General features: G+C 33.8%; 1 protein-coding gene across 1 annotated transcript in view; it reads right to left on the reverse strand.

Moving 5' to 3' along the window:
* LOC114333901 (lysozyme) overlaps window positions 1–18,575 on the reverse strand; it is a 133,522-nt gene that overhangs the window by 19,203 nt on the left and 95,744 nt on the right. The window contains exons 2-3 of the mRNA XM_028283897.2: window positions 12,959–13,051; window positions 4,416–4,582 (exon numbers count right to left, since the gene is read on the reverse strand). Coding sequence (XP_028139698.2) covers window positions 4,416–4,582; window positions 12,959–13,051 — 260 coding nt within the window. The remainder of the gene's footprint in view (window positions 1–4,415; window positions 4,583–12,958; window positions 13,052–18,575) is intronic.

The raw sequence follows: 18,575 nt of genomic DNA on the forward strand, positions 1-18,575 counted from the left end.
ACAACTTCTGATAAACCGATTCTTCCGGTTCAAGACCTCGACCTTATTCATCAAAAAAAGGACCTTCATGCCAAATTTGGAGTTTTCGTTCAAAAGTTATCGTGCTATTAGTCATATATGTATAGTCACCATTTTGAATGCCCGCCGTTTTTGAAAAAGGAACAAAAACTGAGATGGCCTCATATCTAAATTTGAACCTGTATATGTGGTCCGAATTATGTGCTTCTACCATTAAATGCACAATAATTCTTATAATATTTGCACAAATCTGCCGGACATAGGTACATGTGAAGATACGTTATGCATTTATTAAATGGTAATTAACATAACTAAAGAGTTCCAAATATTTCCTAAACAATATTTTTACGCTCTTTTGAACGCCAGTAATACCTTTTTAATAATTAAATAAAAGGTAAAATCTGAGATGGCCTCCTATCTAAATTTCAACCTTTGTATGTGTAGTATACAATGTGTTTCAATGTGGTCCAAATTATATACTTCTATCATTAAATGCACAATTGTTTTACATATCGGCTGCACTACTTCACGAACACTAAAAATGACGCTGATCAATTGCTTAATATTTTCAATACTGACATAAAGATGTGAATCTTGTACCCCAAAATAGCGGAAAGAAGAATGATAGATGCCACTGAAATGTTCTGTTGGAGAAGAATGCTACGCATTCGCTGAACTCACCGCTTCACATTCGCTGGACAAATAACTAAAGGTCAGCAAACGTCTCTCCAGAAAAGTCCATCTCCCACAATTAAAATACTTTGGACATGTTATGAGAGCAGACATAAAAATATAAATATACTTATTATATCCAAGGAAAGGTAGACGGCCGAAGATCACGAGGAAGATCCCCAACAAGATGGATCGACCAAATTACAGGAATATGCAAAAGACCTATGCATGAGTTACAAGAAATGACCAGAGACAGAGATCTTTGGAGACGGACAATACGAGCTCAGTCGCATATGAATTGGACCAAAACCAAGATGCAACATAATTTAATTTTTCTGAATTAGAATTTATTTATCTACACTTCTCCATGAGTGTATCTCTCAAGAGTAAAACATGACATATTATTAACTCTAATGCAAGAAATTGGAATTGACAACAAAGATCTAAGAATTATCAGAAACATTTATTACAATCAAACGGCCAAAATCAAAATAGAAGACCAGTTAACTGATAAAATTGCAATAGAACGAGGAGTACGACAGGGCTGGATTTTATTTCCACTACTATTCAATGTTTACCCTGAATGGGTATTTAAGGAAGCTTTAGACGGTTGTGCGAAAGTTGACACCATAGTTTTTGCCGATAATCTAAATGATTTACAGATATTAACAAATCATATAACAGAAGTCAACAACAGATACGGACTAGCTCTTAACATAAAGAAGACCAAATTTATGACAATTAGTAAAAAACCAATATTAAACGCTCAAATTACAGTCAACCAACAGAATATCGAAAGAGTTGAGCAATATAGATATCTGGGCACGAATTTAAATAGCCAATGGGACCACTCAACAGAAATTAGACAGCGAATAATAAAAGCGAAAGCAGCATACGTTAGAATGAGACCCATTTTCAACAGTCGAGACATATCATTAAAAACAAAATACCGTCTGTTGAAATGCTACATATTCACAGTTCTGCTCTACGGAATGGAAGCGTGGACACTAACTGTTGCATCTATGAATCAGCTCGAAGCTTTCGAAATGTGGTGCTATAGGCGCATCTTACGTATATCCTGGGTTGACCGAATTACTAATGTGAAAGTCCTGCGTAGAATGGGGAAAGAGTGTGAAATTCTCATAACCATCAAAACAAAAAAATTAGAATATCTAGGACATGTAATGAAAAAGAACGTTACGGCCTTCTCCAACTGATTCTCCAAGGGAAGGTAAATGGTAAAAGAGGACCGGGAAGAAGACGCATTTCCTGGCTTCAAAATTTACGAAAGTGGTATAACACGACTACCACTGAACTGTTCCGCGCTGCGGTAAACAAAGTCAAGATAGCCATGATGATCATCAACATCCGGCACGGATAGGCACTTTCAGAAGAAGAACACTTCTCCAAGAAATTAACGCACCACCACCTTAAAAATGGGTAGTTTTTGATGTCTGGAATTTCCTAAACCTGTTGTCCAAATTAAGTGATTTTTTTTACAGCCTTATTCTTTAACAATATCGCTATAATAATATTGTTGCTAGACAGGTAAATTGTCATTGTATACCGGGTGTACCAACTACCAATCAAACTGTGTTTTTTTCTCAAAGTTCGCATCACACTGTGGAGTATTTTAGCATCTATAAAATACTGAAATTGAAACCCAATTATAGCCCCATGATTTCTTAATATTCATCATCATCATCATCATTTGGCTCTACAACTCTATGTGAGTCTTGGCCGCGTTTACTATTTCCCTCCATTGTTGTCGGTCCTGAGCAGCTATTTCCCATTGCTGTACTCCCATTTTGCGTAGATCGCTGGCTACTGCGTCCTTCCATCTCTTTCTTGGGCGACCAACTGACCTTTTTCCATCGGGCCTTTCCCAGAATGTGGCGTTTAGAAGTCTTTCGTCACTTGATCTTAGTACGTGACCCGCCCATCGTATTCTGTTTGATTTAATGTAGCGTACTATGTTTTCATCTCCGTATATTGTCTGGAGTTGATCATTGTGTCTTCTTCTCCATTCTCCTGTTGTCTCTTCTCTGCAAGGCCCATAGATAGTCCGCAGGATCTTTCTTTCAAGTACCAGTAATTTTGTTGTTTCCCGCTGATTCAGAGTCCAGGTTTCGCTTCCGTTTCTTAATATTCTGTTTTTTTAATTCATTCGCTTATGTTAGATAATAAAAAAGTTAGGTACTTTAACAACTAGCAAAGTTTTTCATCCATACAGGGTGTTTTTAAATAAGTATGGAAAACTTTAAGGGGTCATTCTGCATGAACAAATAATGACAGTTTGCTTTATAAACGTATGTCCGAAAATTCTGCGTTTCCTGGATTGGAAGTGTTGAAATTTTTCTTATAAACTGACAATTTATTTATTGCTCTAAAACCGGTCAAGATGTACAAATGAAATTTGGTGGGTTTTAAGAGATAGTTATTGCCCATTTTTTATATACAATGAAGACTTTTATATTCACAGTTGGAGCGCATCCTGGTCATATTACCGGTATGCGCGCCAAGGGGGAATATTAAATCCTTAATTGTAAGTCAAAAAATGCCTCTTAAAACCCACCAAATTTTATTTGCACATCTCAACCGGTTTTAGAGCAATAAATAAATCGGACAGCAATAAATAAACATGTTTAGGAAATTCGAGACATAAAAATGATCCATTTTTAAGGTTGGGGTGCGTTAATTTCTTGGAGAAGTGTATAAATTAGACGGATACGATTAAGCTTCTTTGATATAATGTGGTTTTGTCAATTAATCAACGATATCTAATACTATTATTAAATACAATAATTATGAAATAAACAAAAATGAAAAGTAATGTTTAGCGCAAATTAATTGGACCATCACCCAAAAAATGATAAATAATATTTATTTTTCCAATTTTCTTCTAGAAATTATATTTTCAAGTATTTGTTGAATAAATAATGTATGAAGTTAGTTCGAAGTATATTTGATTTAATTATTTGTCAAAATGGATCACGGAAAGTGTTGTGTTTATCTAACGAATTACGAAATTCTATTCTTACATAAAGGACTTTCTGTAAGTACATAAAATTGCTCAACACTTCGTATTCGTCAAGGAACTCTGTAAAATATAATTTTAGAATTAACAAAAAAAAAAGGGAAATGTTGAAGAAAAAAATGTTATAATTGGTTGTATTTCAAAGATTACCGAAAGTGATAAACGTGCTATTTGGAGACTTATTAAACGAGATCGCCAGGCTTTTTTTGAGAATTAACTGTAAAAAGAGCTCATGCTGATGATAGATCAATATAAAAAGACAGAGACATTAATTTAGGTAAAGAAAAACCAACTTCTTGCAAAGAAACAAAAAAGAAATCGATTTTTTTGTCAAAAGAGCCCTACGCCTTTACGTGCTCTCCGAAGCAGGGTGAACGGCTCGTATAATTTTTGGAAATAAAAGTGTCGTTAAGTAAAAGATGGTTTTGCTTGTTTTCGATTCAGAGGAATGCACAATCGCTGGACAGCTGTTTCCACCATTGCAGGCTTTCTCAACAGCGCTAGCGTGCACACCTCTACTGAACTCACTGAACTCTTTTATTATAATGGTGAATTCTGCATCTGATACTTTTCAATTTGTGAAAGTGTCGTTGTTAATACCGAGATTAGAACTTGTGCGCTTTGGCTTAGTAGGCCACTATCTTGCCGATTAGGTACAGGCTGTTCAAAATGGTTAATAATTAATCACCTGTTGAAATTTATTCATATATCCTTGAACAGCTAATGCAGAACAATACGTATCAGTAGCACAAGATCCATATGCATTATTGTCTTCTGGTGATACTCCTTTCACGGTGGGCTTTCCAGCATCTGCCCAATATGCCCAGGTGATCCGAAATGGTCCACAAACCTCACCTAAAAATAACCACTAGATTAGTATAGTACATAAGTAGGGGAGACATGTGAGGTGTGTTACACTTGTTGAACAATATTTGTTTTTTTTTAATTATTTATTTGCTCCTCGTGAAATAATAATGCTAGGATATGTTAAATAGCTCTTTGTCCTATGCAAAATTTCAAAAATGGTTGATATAAGTATTCTTTGGAATGAAGTACAATGGATAATATTTTAATGGTCTGCAAATGACCCATACCACCCATACCGTTGGGAGGAGTGGACACTACTAGGGAGACCGGGGACAGGATGTCATAAATGCTTTTTTTCAACATAATAGAAACTCTCCTTTAGTTTACATTGTATTTTGATAAATTATCCGGAAATAGAAACAATTTTACTCTCTCTGTACCTCTAGAAGATATTGGTGCAAGCAATTTAAGCAATAAGTATGCCGGTTTTCTTAATAATGCTATTGTCCCTAACATTCGGAAAATAACATTTCCATATTCTTCCATTTTTACGCATACATTAAAGTTCAACTTCATCAATTGCATCACACTCCAACATTCTTTCAACATAACAGACAAGAAACTATTCAGTACAAAATTTAACAAGAATAAAATCATCAGTCTTAAGATTCACAGAACTATCATTCCAATCTATTTCTTTTATTTAATCTTCCCCAGAACGATATTTCTAGGTCTATCTTGATATGGAATTTGGACTTCCTTGGACGAAGTCTCAGAATCTTCACAAGCTTTCCTTTTATTAGATAGATTACGGATGGCTGCAGTTGATTTACCAGACTTCTTCCTTTCTGCCTCGAGAGTTAATCTTTTGGCCTCTTCTTCTTTGATGTACTAGTTAAATTACGACATCTACCTCTCTCTTCCTTGCTCTTTGTGCTTATTTGCGTTGTGATGCGTTGATGGTTTTTCAAACGATGTAGAAGGAACTTTTGATGAATGATGTGAAATGGCTATATGTTCAAATAAAGGATATTATTGTCCTGTTAAGGAAGAACTAGCAGTAGCTCGTGCAGATGGAGGACGCCGGTCAGTTGCTGGAGACATCGGGAATTCTGCTTTGCTGAATGCTCATTGTCGAAAGGGTAGATGCCAGTCTTTCGAAAACGAGAACTAATGTTCTTGTGCGTTACATACAACGGATCAGCTTGCTCCACAAGATCACCTATGCAGTAAATGGATATTTTTTGCCTGGATGATTCAGTAGCCAATCATTACCAACTCAGTATATTGACTTTTTGTATATATTGACTATTGACAAAGCCACAGAAGAAACTGGCGTAAAATTACTTCATCTACTCTGTAACCAAATATGGCATTCAAAACAATGGCCTGAAGACTGGACAAAATCTACAATAACCACAATTCATAAAAAGGCAGCTTCCATAAATGCGACAATTATAGAACTGTTTCTCTTATATCACATGCCAGTAAAATAATGCTACATATAATCAACGAGAGACTAAAAACATTCCTTCAAAGAGAAATTCCACAAGAGCAAACTGGATTTACCAAAGGTAGGGGTACTAGAGAACATCTGTTAAATATAAGACAGATAATCGAAAAATCTAGGGAATTCAATAATCCACTGTACATATGCTTTATAGATTATCGTAAGGCGTTCGACAGGGTCAAGTGGAGGCACTTATGGCAAATACTAAAAGAAGTGGGCGTACCCCAACACCTTATTTCGCTTATAACTGAACTATACGAACACACTACTGGATCAGTTAAAGTGCTTGACATACTTTCAAACGAATTTCATCCAGAACGGGGTGTCAGACAGGGATGTATACTATCGCCACAATTATTCAATATATATGGAGAGCATATTATGAGAAGAGCACTTGAAGGATGGGAAAAAGGCATCTCAATAAATGGTCATAAAATAAACAACCTACGTTTCGCAGATGACACAGCCCTTCTTGCAAATAGTCAAGCAGAGCTGATTGATCTTATACGACTGGTTGAAGACGAAAGTCAAATATTTGGTCTGCAATTAAACATATCAAAGACAAAGATCATGATAGTGGATAGACTACATAACAATCATCCACATATAACCACAATTGATCGGTTTGAGGTTGTGAACTCATACTTATATCTGGGATCATTAATCACAAACACAGGGTCACTACAGGAGGAAATAAAACGTAGATGTGATCTAGCAAAAGTCGCCACAGCAAAAATGACCACAATATGGAAGGACTGTCAAATTTCAAGAGCGTTAAAGATGAGGTTGATCAACTGCTTAATATTCCCAATACTCACTTACGGATGTGAATCTTGGACCCTGAGAAATTCGGAAAGAAGAAAGATAGACGCCACTGAAATGTTCTGTTGGAGACGAATGCTACGAATTCCTTGGACCGACCATAGAACAAATAATCCGATTTTAAGAGAGCTAAAAGTTAGCCAACGGCTCTCCAGTAAAGTCCATCTCCAACAATTAAAATACTTTGGACATGTTATGAGAGCCAACACAGAAAACATGGAAAGACTCATTATACAAGGAAAGGTGGAAGGCCGAAGATCACGAGGAAGATCCCCAACAAGATGGATCGATCAGATTACAGGAATATGAAACAGACCTATGCATGAGTTAAAAGAAATGACCAGAGACAGAGATCTTTGGAGACGGACAATACACATCACGTCGACCACTACACTCCCTCCGGGGGGTCAGGATTGAAGAGAGATATTGACTTTTTAATGGGACAAAGACCGGCTGGGACATATGCAAAGATTGGAAAATTATAGAATGACCAGGATGATATTGAACAGGAAACCAGTAGGGAAAAAAAAGGAAATGAAGATCCCGTAAAAGATGGTTTGACAGCGTCCAAGCAGATTTACGTGAATTAAAAATAGATATCTGGAGAAACAAGGTATTAGACAGAAGAGAATGGAGAGGATTGGTAAAATGAGCGCAAGAAAAATCGTAACAGAAGAATGTGTCATCTACTGTAAAATTTATATAATGTTTTTAAATAGACAAATTAATATTGTATATTGTATGTATAGAAAAAAAATGTAATAATTGTGTATTTCACGCCCAGGGCCTACATGGCCTGTTGAGCAAAATAAATAAAGACCGACACATTGAAAGGCTGAAGTCTGTCGCTACAATGTGGTGGAAAAGTTAACATTATAACTCCTTTTTCTTTTGCTGTCATTATCACTTCTAAGCCCACATGGCTCTGGTCGTGACTATCTGTAGTGAACAATATTGGTTGGTCCTTAGTGCATTTTGTGTGATTAATTATGTGTTCTAGACTCTGTGTAAAAATATCACTTTTGACATCCAACGTATCTTGCTAGTCAGTGCAAGGCTTCCTGGTGGTGAACTTCTCAACAAAAACTTATAACTGATTCTGGGAAACAGAAGTACAGGTGACAAAGCGTTTCCTATGACATTTACTATTAAAAGGCCAGTGATTTGCTCTCCATTTTCAGCCGATGTCACTTGCCTTACTTGCTATTCACCACGCATAACCACAACTTTGGGTCGAATATTGACTGTACTTATTCTTGTTTCACCACAATTGAGTATACAATCATGAGTGATATTATACTTTTTATAGATAGTTTTTAAGTTATATAGGAATATAGGAACATATCAACATTTGTTTTGTTGAAGCTTTTAATCAGTCATATCCTATATCCTGCCATTTGATTAACCTTCCATGCATTGCCTACTTTACATAAGGGCACATGCATATTGCCACGCTAGAATTCTGACCTGAACTGATATTAAACCTGATGCATTTTACTTGCAGCAATGATGTACACTAGAGCTAGTTCTTGCTCTTCGAAGAAAACCATACCACATATCAAAATAGCAAAATATCAAAAAACAATGCAATAGCTTAGAACTAGTAAAAACAAGGAGACTTATAAAAGTAGATTTATACGAATGAATATTAATATTATTATATAAGAAAGAACTAGTCCCTGAGAACATCTTTTTCTTATCCTCTTTGTTCCCACTAGAACATAGGGCATCTACTGCCACTCTTCATTTTTGTCGACGTTTTCTGCATCTTTAACAGTTGTTTTCTTCCATGTATTTATCGACCTCCCCTGTTTTCTTGGAGGTTGGAATTCCAATGCTTGTTTTGTTATGTCTGTGTTCGGTTTAGGCAGAGTATGGCCCAACCATTTCCATCTTCTCTTTCTTATTTCTTTATGTATTGTTTCTTATTTAGTTTTTTTCCATAAGTTTGAGTTCATAATTCGGTTGGGACAAAATATTCTTAGAATTTTTCTTAAGCGTTTATTTATGAAGAATTGAATTTTTCCAGTGTTGTGTTTTGTTATTCTCTAAGTTTGTGATCGGTATAATAGTACTTTTTATTACTATTGAAGATTTTTTACTTTGGTGTCGAATTTTATCTGATTAGATTTCCGTCTGAAACCTTGTGTTGAATCTAGCATAGATTATTCTATCTGATATTCCTTCCCATCCCAGTAACGCGTCAGTAGCTTCTCTATATAGCATAAAGTCTACACCACTCTCATAATTTGATTCGTTTCCTTCGTTACCAGAGTACAGAATCGTTTCTCCAGAGTTTAATTTATATTTTCCTTTCTCGTTCTATCTTGTTTCATTTAGTCATAGGCCTAGGATCTGGATTTTGTATATCTTAAATTCACTTGCTATTTGCAATGCTCTTGTTATATCTCTCATCGTACGGACATTCCATCATCCTATATATTTTGTTTTTCTCGTATCCATTTTTCTCGTGTCTATTTTTCTCGCTGTGTTCGCCATCGTTTTATCCGATTTGTTTCCGAGGCCATCAGTAGATGTTTCTTTTGCGATTGTGTGCTTTACGTGGTAGGGTTGCTAGCTCTACGCACAATCCTTCTCGTTTTTCAGCAGGGCTTGGGACCGTCCTAGTAGTGATGTTGACTATAGTTACTTTCGAGTATTGAGTATTCGTTACAAATCGTTACTTTTGTATAAAGTAATCATTTACTGTATTCGTTACTTTGATTACTATGATTACTTTTGTATTCGAGTACCGGTAATCATATCGAGAATCGTATTTCTTAGTAGGTAGGTATTTTGTATAGGTATTCCGATATAACAACGACCTTCACCGATCTGTTTAAGGGATAAAAAAAGAATGTGTGTGTACTTTGTACGCACGTAAGAAGTTATACTTCTATTATATGATTATATGATTATAAACGAAATTAATATACTTTTTATTTATATTTTATTTAAATATTAAATTAATTTATACTTACTACTTCTCAAACATTTTTATTAAAACAGTGCCAAAAATTAAAATAATAAAAAAATAAAACACACACAAACACATTAAAAATGCCACAAATGATTTCTGAACATTAATTGTCGGAAAAATTTTTAACTAAATACGTATTTTCTGAAAATAAAATTATATAATAAATATACTTACAATCATAAAATGTATAAAAAAAAATAAAAAAATAAAAGTTTCTATTGGGATTCGAACCAACTTACCACGCGGCTGGTATTTGCGTTTTCACTCGCATTAAAACTTCGCCACAGAGACAGCTTGTCATTACGTGCGAAGATCGTCTAACTAAACAGATTAACCTTTTGACATTTTTAACTTATGTAAATCAAATTATTTTGATTTTGAATTGAAATGATTTAGAATTGAAAAAATACAACAAAACATAGAGTAAGAAGAATCAAATTATGTAAATAAAAGTATTACATACTACTTATGTATTTTGGTAGGTTCAAGGTAGGTATCGGAGCCCGTATAACGACTAATAAATTTCGCAATCACTTGCGTCGTGCAAAGTGGCTATGTTCAAATATCATAACAAAATTTGATCAACTATTTATAAAACACTTACCAGTGAAAGATTCTTTAGCTTTGAATAAGCGAGATCTGCGGCACTCATACTAGGCACAGTTTGATGAGCTTTCACACTGGCATGCAACAATCATCTCTTCTATGTAAATAAGTCCAAAAATATAATATGAAAACTATTTAAAAGGGCAGTATAACCATTAACTAACTTTTTGTTTGTTGTTTCTCTTCCTACAAATTTTAAAACGCAACAAGCATACATTATAACCAAACACAGTCCCACAGCTGTGCCACAGCTGCCATATTGGATAATTTTTGTCATGTCATTTGAACATCCAATCAGAACAAAGTTATAATGCGCATGCGCCCGGTCGCTAGGTTTTCCCATATAAAATTTCACCGTCATTACGCCCGTAAAGAAGTATAACTTCAAAAATAATTGATTACTATGATTACATTTGTATTTGAGTACCGGTAATCATATCGAGAATCGTATTTCTCAGTAGGTAGGTATTCTGTATAGGTATTCCGATATAATAACGACCTTCACCGATCTGTTTAATGGATAAAAAGATTTAATTGCTACGATTACTTTTGTATTTGAGTACCGCTAATCATATCGAGAATCGTATTTCTCAGTAGATAGGTATTTTGTATAGGTATTCCGATATAACAACGACCTTCTTCACCGATATATTTAAGGGATAAAAAATTCGATAACACTCGTAAAATACCGGTCCCGTCCGTTACTCGCTGGGATACGATTGGTATTTTTTTATAGAAAGTAATCAAGTGTACTGGTTGTAGATACAATAGTCGTTACTCGCTCTGATACGATTGGTACGAAGTAACGAAGTAATCAAAGTAATCAAAGCAATCAAAGTAGATACAATAGTCGTTTCTCGCTCTGATACGATTGGTACGGACGAAGTATCGAAGTAATCAGAGTAATCAAAGTAACGATTTGCCTCTCTGTATAGTAATCGTTCCTTTCGGTATTCGTAAGTAACGAGTACTTTGTAACGAATAGTTACTTTTACAACATCACTACGTTCTAGGCCGAGTTTCCTGAAAATATAGCATTATGTTAAAATACTTAAAACTTATTGGTTGAAAGTTCGATACATCAGGACAGCACGCGTATCGAAGACATGCTGACTGCAGTACGACCGCTATAAATACAACACACTGCTTCCATGGAAAAAACCGTAATTTTACAAAAGAAAGTCAAGGCAGGTGTTCCAATATAATATTACGCTTGTTTCACACACTAAGAATTTTGAACGTGCTATGGCTGAAATGTATATAGTGGCTCGAGCAATCATATGAACTCTTTCTTCCTTCACCGAACGTTTCAAGCGGTGAAGGGAGAAAGATTCTATATGATGCTCGAGCCACTATGTGTGTTTCAACCATCGCACGTTCAAAATTCTTAGTGTGTGAAACAAGCGTTTGACTCATGATTGTGGATAAACAGAAAAAATTTCTATTGTAATTTTATCAAATTAACCTAGCTTTTAAGACTTACACTACCTACCTGAAAATCAAACATTAAATCAAAAGAGCAATACGTTAACAGACACAAAATTACTTAAATATAATGATTATACAGGGTGTCCCAGACTAACTTACCCACGCTATATCTCTTAAAGGAATAGAGATTTTCGAATGGGACAAAAGGTTATATATTCTACTTGTAATACACTTTAATATAACGTACAAAAAATCATCCCCTAAATAATCATCCCTTAGTTACAACCCCTAACTTTAACTTTTTTAATAGCACCCTATATATTTTTTTATAGTTTTGGATGTGGTCTTCTATCGTCTATTCAACACATTTTTTGAAAATAAAATCGGTTCGTAAATAACCAAGAAAATATCAGTTTAGTTTTGTTAATTATGTGTCCCAGACTAATTTATCAAGGCTATATTTCATAAACGAATAGAGATTTTCGAATGGGACAAAAATGATCTATTTCATTTGTAATACACTTTAATATGGCCTAGAAAAAAAATATCCCCTAAATATTCATCCCTTAGTTACAACCCTTTACTTTATTTTTTTTAATAGCACCCTGTAAGTTAGGGATGAATATTTAGGGGATGAATTTTTTCTACGCCATATGAAAGTGTATTACAAATGGAATAGATCAGTTTTTGTGCCATTCGAAAATCTCTATTCGTTTAAGAAATATAGCCTGGATAAATTAGTCTGGGACACACAATTTAACAAAAATAAACTGATAGTTTCTAGGTTATATACGAACCGATTTTATTTTCAAAAAATGTGTTGAATAGACGATAAAAGACCACATCCAAAACTATACAAAAATATACAGGGTGCTATTAAAAAAATTAAAGTTAGGGGTTGTAACTAAGGGATGATTATTTAGGGGATGATTTTTTTGTACGCCGTATTAAAGTGTATTACAAGTAGAATATAACACCTTTTATCCCATTCGAAAATCTCTATTCGTTTAAGAGATATAGCGTGGGTAACTTAGTCTGGGACACCCTGTATACCTATTTGTATTCAAGGACAACTCACCAGAACAACCGCTAGTTACATTACAGTTGGAAATAGCTTCACATATACATCCCAAGCAAGCTTGCGTTACTGGTAATTGTTGAGATGCATGTTCTGTAAGATAAAATAGTCCACATTATTATTTACAAATATATACAAAAATATACAGCTCCCGAAACGAACCATGCCCCATGAGAAACGCTGTCGACGGTCGTATATCCACCTAAACTTTACAATTTCTACACAGACAGGATTTATCTCACCGGCCATGGCTCGCTCCGGGAGCTGTATTTATATATTAAAAAAAATCCGTGTGATGGCGTTAAGCCGATTTGCATAATGTTGGAGTCGCTACTTTGCTTACAAAGCAAGCTGAAGGCAGATCTATTGCGCAATATGCCAGTGGCTTCTAAAACTGTATGGTGAAAGCTTATCCTTCGTGAAAGCTCATCCTTCATCTAAGGAAAACTCAAAATAGTGTTTCTTTTCATCATCCTAGAACTGAATTATTGGTAGATAATCCGGTTTGCATTTAATATTTATTAATTTAATGAGGTGCCAGGTGCCATTTACAACAAACTGGCACATTGGACAAAATGCCTATTTTCTGTTAAATTGTCACCCATAAAATAATTTGAACGTCAATTAAAAGAATATTAGCTCTCAATAATTCAGTTTGAATGATTTTAAATCATATTTTTAAGCAATGTTATAAAAGTTATGCCTGTTTATTCTATACCAACACAGTAGAGTAGAGGTGTTTTGGGAGATATGCCGATTAATTTTATTGTTAGTCTATTAGGATACGAATAGACCTGAACATAATGTGCGCGCTAGCAGATTTCAAATTAGGGAACTTGCCCATTTTTGTTTTATTAGATAATAATGTTCAGTTTCGTTTAAAAATAAGATTTTTAAAATTTCACGGCACAAAACCTAGTAATAACTTAGAAGTACAAATTTAAAATCCGTGTATGCTTTTTGTCATGTGGATCTTTCAGTGCGTCACAGTTGTTCGATTTCTTTCTAACGCATTAAATTGCATGTGGCAGAAAAAAGCGCACGTCGGTGATTACATTTCGTCGGTGGCATTTATAACATTTATTCTAGTTGTCAATAGATGGCGCTACAATCGAAAAAAAATTATTTACTAATTAAATAATATATCTACGAATATAATCTGTACAATTTATAAGACTATACAAATTAAAGAAAATACCATTTTATAAATGCAATAAACACAATTGATTTGATTTTATGTCAAATTGCAAATAAAATGTGACAACTGTCAGATTTAACTAAAATGGCATGTCAATAAAATGTATATTATCACGGACTTACCTTTTTTTCTATCATTTGTGACGCACTGAAAAATGCTCATGAAAAGAAGCATATATTCAATTCAAACGATCGAAAAAGTGCGCGAAGCCTTGTGACGTTATATCATAATATTTTGTAATGACGTTTTTCATGTCTTATAAAATTTTATACCATTTTGTTTAATTAGGAGCTTAATACAGTTTTAGAAGAGCAATAGTTTTTGAATCGTGTGTGTTTACTATGGAAAATAAAAGTAAATAATATAAGTGTTGTTTAGTACCATTCTGTTAAAGTACAACGATGCAAACCCCAATAAAATATTTACTATAGTTGTTCAACTTTAACTTTGCCCATGCGTCATGATTTATTTTCAAACAAATTAAATCAAAACATAAAGTGAAACGTACGTCGATGTGTATAGTATATAGTATACAGTATACACAATGTATATGTTATAGTCAAAGCCCGAATTTCAGGCACTCCTAGGTTTGACTAGGCAATCCTCAGGTCTGACTGAGTGTCTTAGGAAGCTCTCATACCAAAAGCGATATCCGATCGATATATGTAACACGCAACATCCCATATAGTCCAGACTGTATCGTCGCCCCCGTTAGGTAAATTATTTTGATCCGTCTTTTTTTGCACAAACGTTTTTACTTAAAAAAAAGGTCCTTATAACAAATACACGGTGCCGGGAGGTGCCGCGGTCGGATAATTGTTTAAACAATTTTTTTAAACAAATTTAAAAAATCAATTTTTTCACTTCGTACCAATTTTTTTAGATTCTTTGGGACATTATGAGCAAAAAATCTCTTATGATTTTTCTCTAGAATTAATTGTTGTCGAGTTATACGCGATTTAAAATTTGAAAAACACGAAAATAGTTATTTTCAAGGCTTTAACTCTGTTAAAAATTATTATTATGAAAGTCAGAAAGTGACTAAATCAAAGTTTAAAGCCCCCTTACATGATCCTGAAGAAATTTGTGACATTAATGTATTAAAAAGCTGTTATTTTTAATTATTAACAATGAGCGCTAACAGCGTATTGAGGCGGCCATCAATGTGGGTACGAGTAAGATGCACCATTGGACTGCCGGAATGGTGCATATTTTTCGCACTCACATTGACAGCCGCCTAAATACGCTTTCAGCGCTCATTGTTAATAATTAAAAATAACAACTTAGTAATAAATTAATGACACAAATTTTTTCAGGATCATGTAAGGGGACTTTAAACTTTTATTTTTTCACTTTCTAACTTTCATAATAATAATTTTTTCCGAAAATCGGTCAGGAATTTAGATATTTTTGAAAGAAACGTTCGATATTTCCTTATACTTAGCCATTGCCTGGAAATGAAAAATAACTGTACGAAATAGCTATTTGTATAACAAGGGAGGAAAGTGCTACTTTTCCTCCCGAGAATGAAGTTTACTGCCCGACGCGTAGCGGAGGGCAGTAATCATTCAAGGGAGGAAAAGGCACTTTACTCCCATGTTATACATATGGTTTTTCCACCTTCCTCAAATAACAAGTCATTTTTTCATTTTTACTTAATTTATTTATGTAACTAACCAACAAAATTTATTAGAACTAAAACTAACAAGTAAGTACAATATAACTGTCAACTGTCAAATATAAGTCAAATTATTAATGTAAACATTGTTAAATCAGAATAACAATTTACTGTTTTTTACCATTCTGCAAAATACAGAGTGTTTTTAAATAAACGTTAAAATGTATAGATACTTACGTAATAGAAAATAGATATTGTACAGGGCGTCAATAAGTTATATTTCATGAATGAAATACCATGACGTCACTTTTACTTTTCCTCCCTAGGGAGGAAAAATATTTTCCTCCCTAGGGAGGAAAAGTACAACTTAGTAGGGAGCAAAGTTGTACTTTTCCTCCCTAGGGAGGAAAATATTTTTCCTCAATAGGGAGGAAAAGTAAAAGTGGCGTCATAGTATTTCATTCATGAAATATAACTTATTGAACGCCCTGTGCAATATCTTTTTTTATTACTTAAGTATCTATACATTTTAACGTTTATTTATAAAACACCCAGTAGTTTGCAGAATGGTAAAAAACAGTAAATTGTTATTTTGATTTAACAATGTTTACATTAATAATTTGACTTATATTTGACAGTTGACAGTTATATTGTACCTACTTGTTAGTTTTAGTTTTAATAAATTTTGTTGGTTAGTTACATAAATAAATTAAGTAAAAATGAAAAAATGACTTGTTATTTGAGGAAGGTGGAAAAACCATATGTATAACATGGGAGTAAAGTGCCTTTTCCCCCCTTGAATGATTACTGCCCTCCGCTACGCGTCGGGCAGTAAACTTCATTCTCGGGAGGAAAAGTAGCACTTTCCTCCCTTGTTATACAAATAGCTATTCCTTACTATACATAAGGAATAGTATATTGTACAACAGGGAGAAATATGTCATTTTCTCATGTGTTGTATACTGTACTTTTTCTATGGATGCGGTTGTGTCATGACGTCATGAGTTTAAACTTCAAAATTGAATAATTTAGGTGCTTTTACGTATATTATATACATAAATTGAAATAAAATACATATACATGTAGTTATTTAATATTCTTAAAATTTATATATTTACCTTATTTATTTAAAATTCTAATTAACAGTTATTTTCGAACAGTTTTGAAAGGTAATTCCTGGTAAGTTTTGCTCCAACACATTTTATTTGACAATATTAACTTGTGCTTGTATTGCGCATGTTACCATGGAAACGGCGATCATATATCGTCGCCTTAGTACTATAACTTAATAACTCCAAAATTGATGTTTTTGAGATAACTAGTTCACAAGATGTATTTTATTTGCCTCCATATTGTGTAAAAACTTAATAGCTCGCTCCAAACGGGTTAAGTATTTATTTATGATTGACGAAAGTTGATAAAACTCAAATGCCCCTAACATTCAGTGCTAAAAGTTGACAAAGATAAGTTATCAAGCTATTATTTAATCGAAATAATCGTGAATACGACATACACTGAATGCTATAACTAGATAACTCGAGTTATCTAGTTGTAGCACATGTTTTTCTGAAACCATTGAGCTTACCACATAATTGCTATCTGTTTATTCGGTTCATTTTAATGCAAGAATTCGAGAATTGTTAGCAGATCTGGTAACCCCCATGGCAGGGGGCTAATTTTCAACAAAATAATGTATAAAATATTAGTTGTGTTAAAAAGTTCACTTATATGCAACTTGATACAACATGCGACATTACCAAATGTTAACATTATGGTAATGCTAAAAGTTGATAACTTTAATTTTTCATGGTTTTTTCCATATTGGAAAACAAATTTGCACCGTATTCCCAAATAGATCAGTTGCCAAAAAGTCAAGGAACAGTATTTGAGAGCCGCAGAGTGAATTCCGTATTTTACCAACATCATGGTAGCAGCACAAATATCTTTAAAATCTTTAAACTCGTTTATCTCAAAACTACTAATTTCGTGTTATCAAGTTATAGTATTAAGACGACGATATGGAAAACCGTACGAGAACCCGTGAGAAAAAATATTTCCCACTGCAATGGCCGACTTTTCTCACTGCATAAGAAATTGTTCGTTTTGAATGTATGTAAGTAGTGAGAGAAGTTGCACATTGTATAACATCCATAGAAAAATATTTTTTCCTTACAGCAGATTCAGAACAAATGTATTATAAATACTGTCAAAAATACGCAAATACGTCAAATTTGACAATTCAATATTTTTGTTTCTATAGTTACAAAACATGTACTTGGTGGCATCAAGAATATTTGAGTCAGAATATGTCTATTTGAAAATTTTAACATATTTATTTTAATATAATTTAAATGTTAGATTTTCGAAAAAATAGTATGTATACCTTGCAGGAAAAGCAACATTCCCGGACTCTGTATTCCCTTGTCTCGGCTTGCGCCTCGACAGCAATCTTTACATCGTCCGGGAATGTTAAGCTTTTCCTACTATTCTCCTTTTCATGAACATTTTTCAGTGCGTCACAAATTATAGAAAAAAAGGTAAGTCCGTGATAAAACACATTTATGACATTTACTCTAACGTGACATTTTAGTTAAATCTGACAGTTGTCAAATTTTATTTTCAATTTGGAATATAACCCAATCAGTTGTGTCTATTGCATTTATAAAATGGTATTTTCTTTCATTTGTATAGTCTTATAAATTGTACAGATTATATTGATAATATTATTATTTTATTTAATAAATAACTCTTTTTTGATTATGGCGCCATCTATCGACAACTAGAATAATCACCGAACTAGA

The sequence above is a fragment of the Diabrotica virgifera genome, chromosome 7 (genome assembly GCF_917563875.1).
Source record: "Diabrotica virgifera virgifera chromosome 7, PGI_DIABVI_V3a".
In the NCBI taxonomy this organism is placed as follows: Eukaryota; Metazoa; Arthropoda; class Insecta; order Coleoptera; family Chrysomelidae; genus Diabrotica; species Diabrotica virgifera.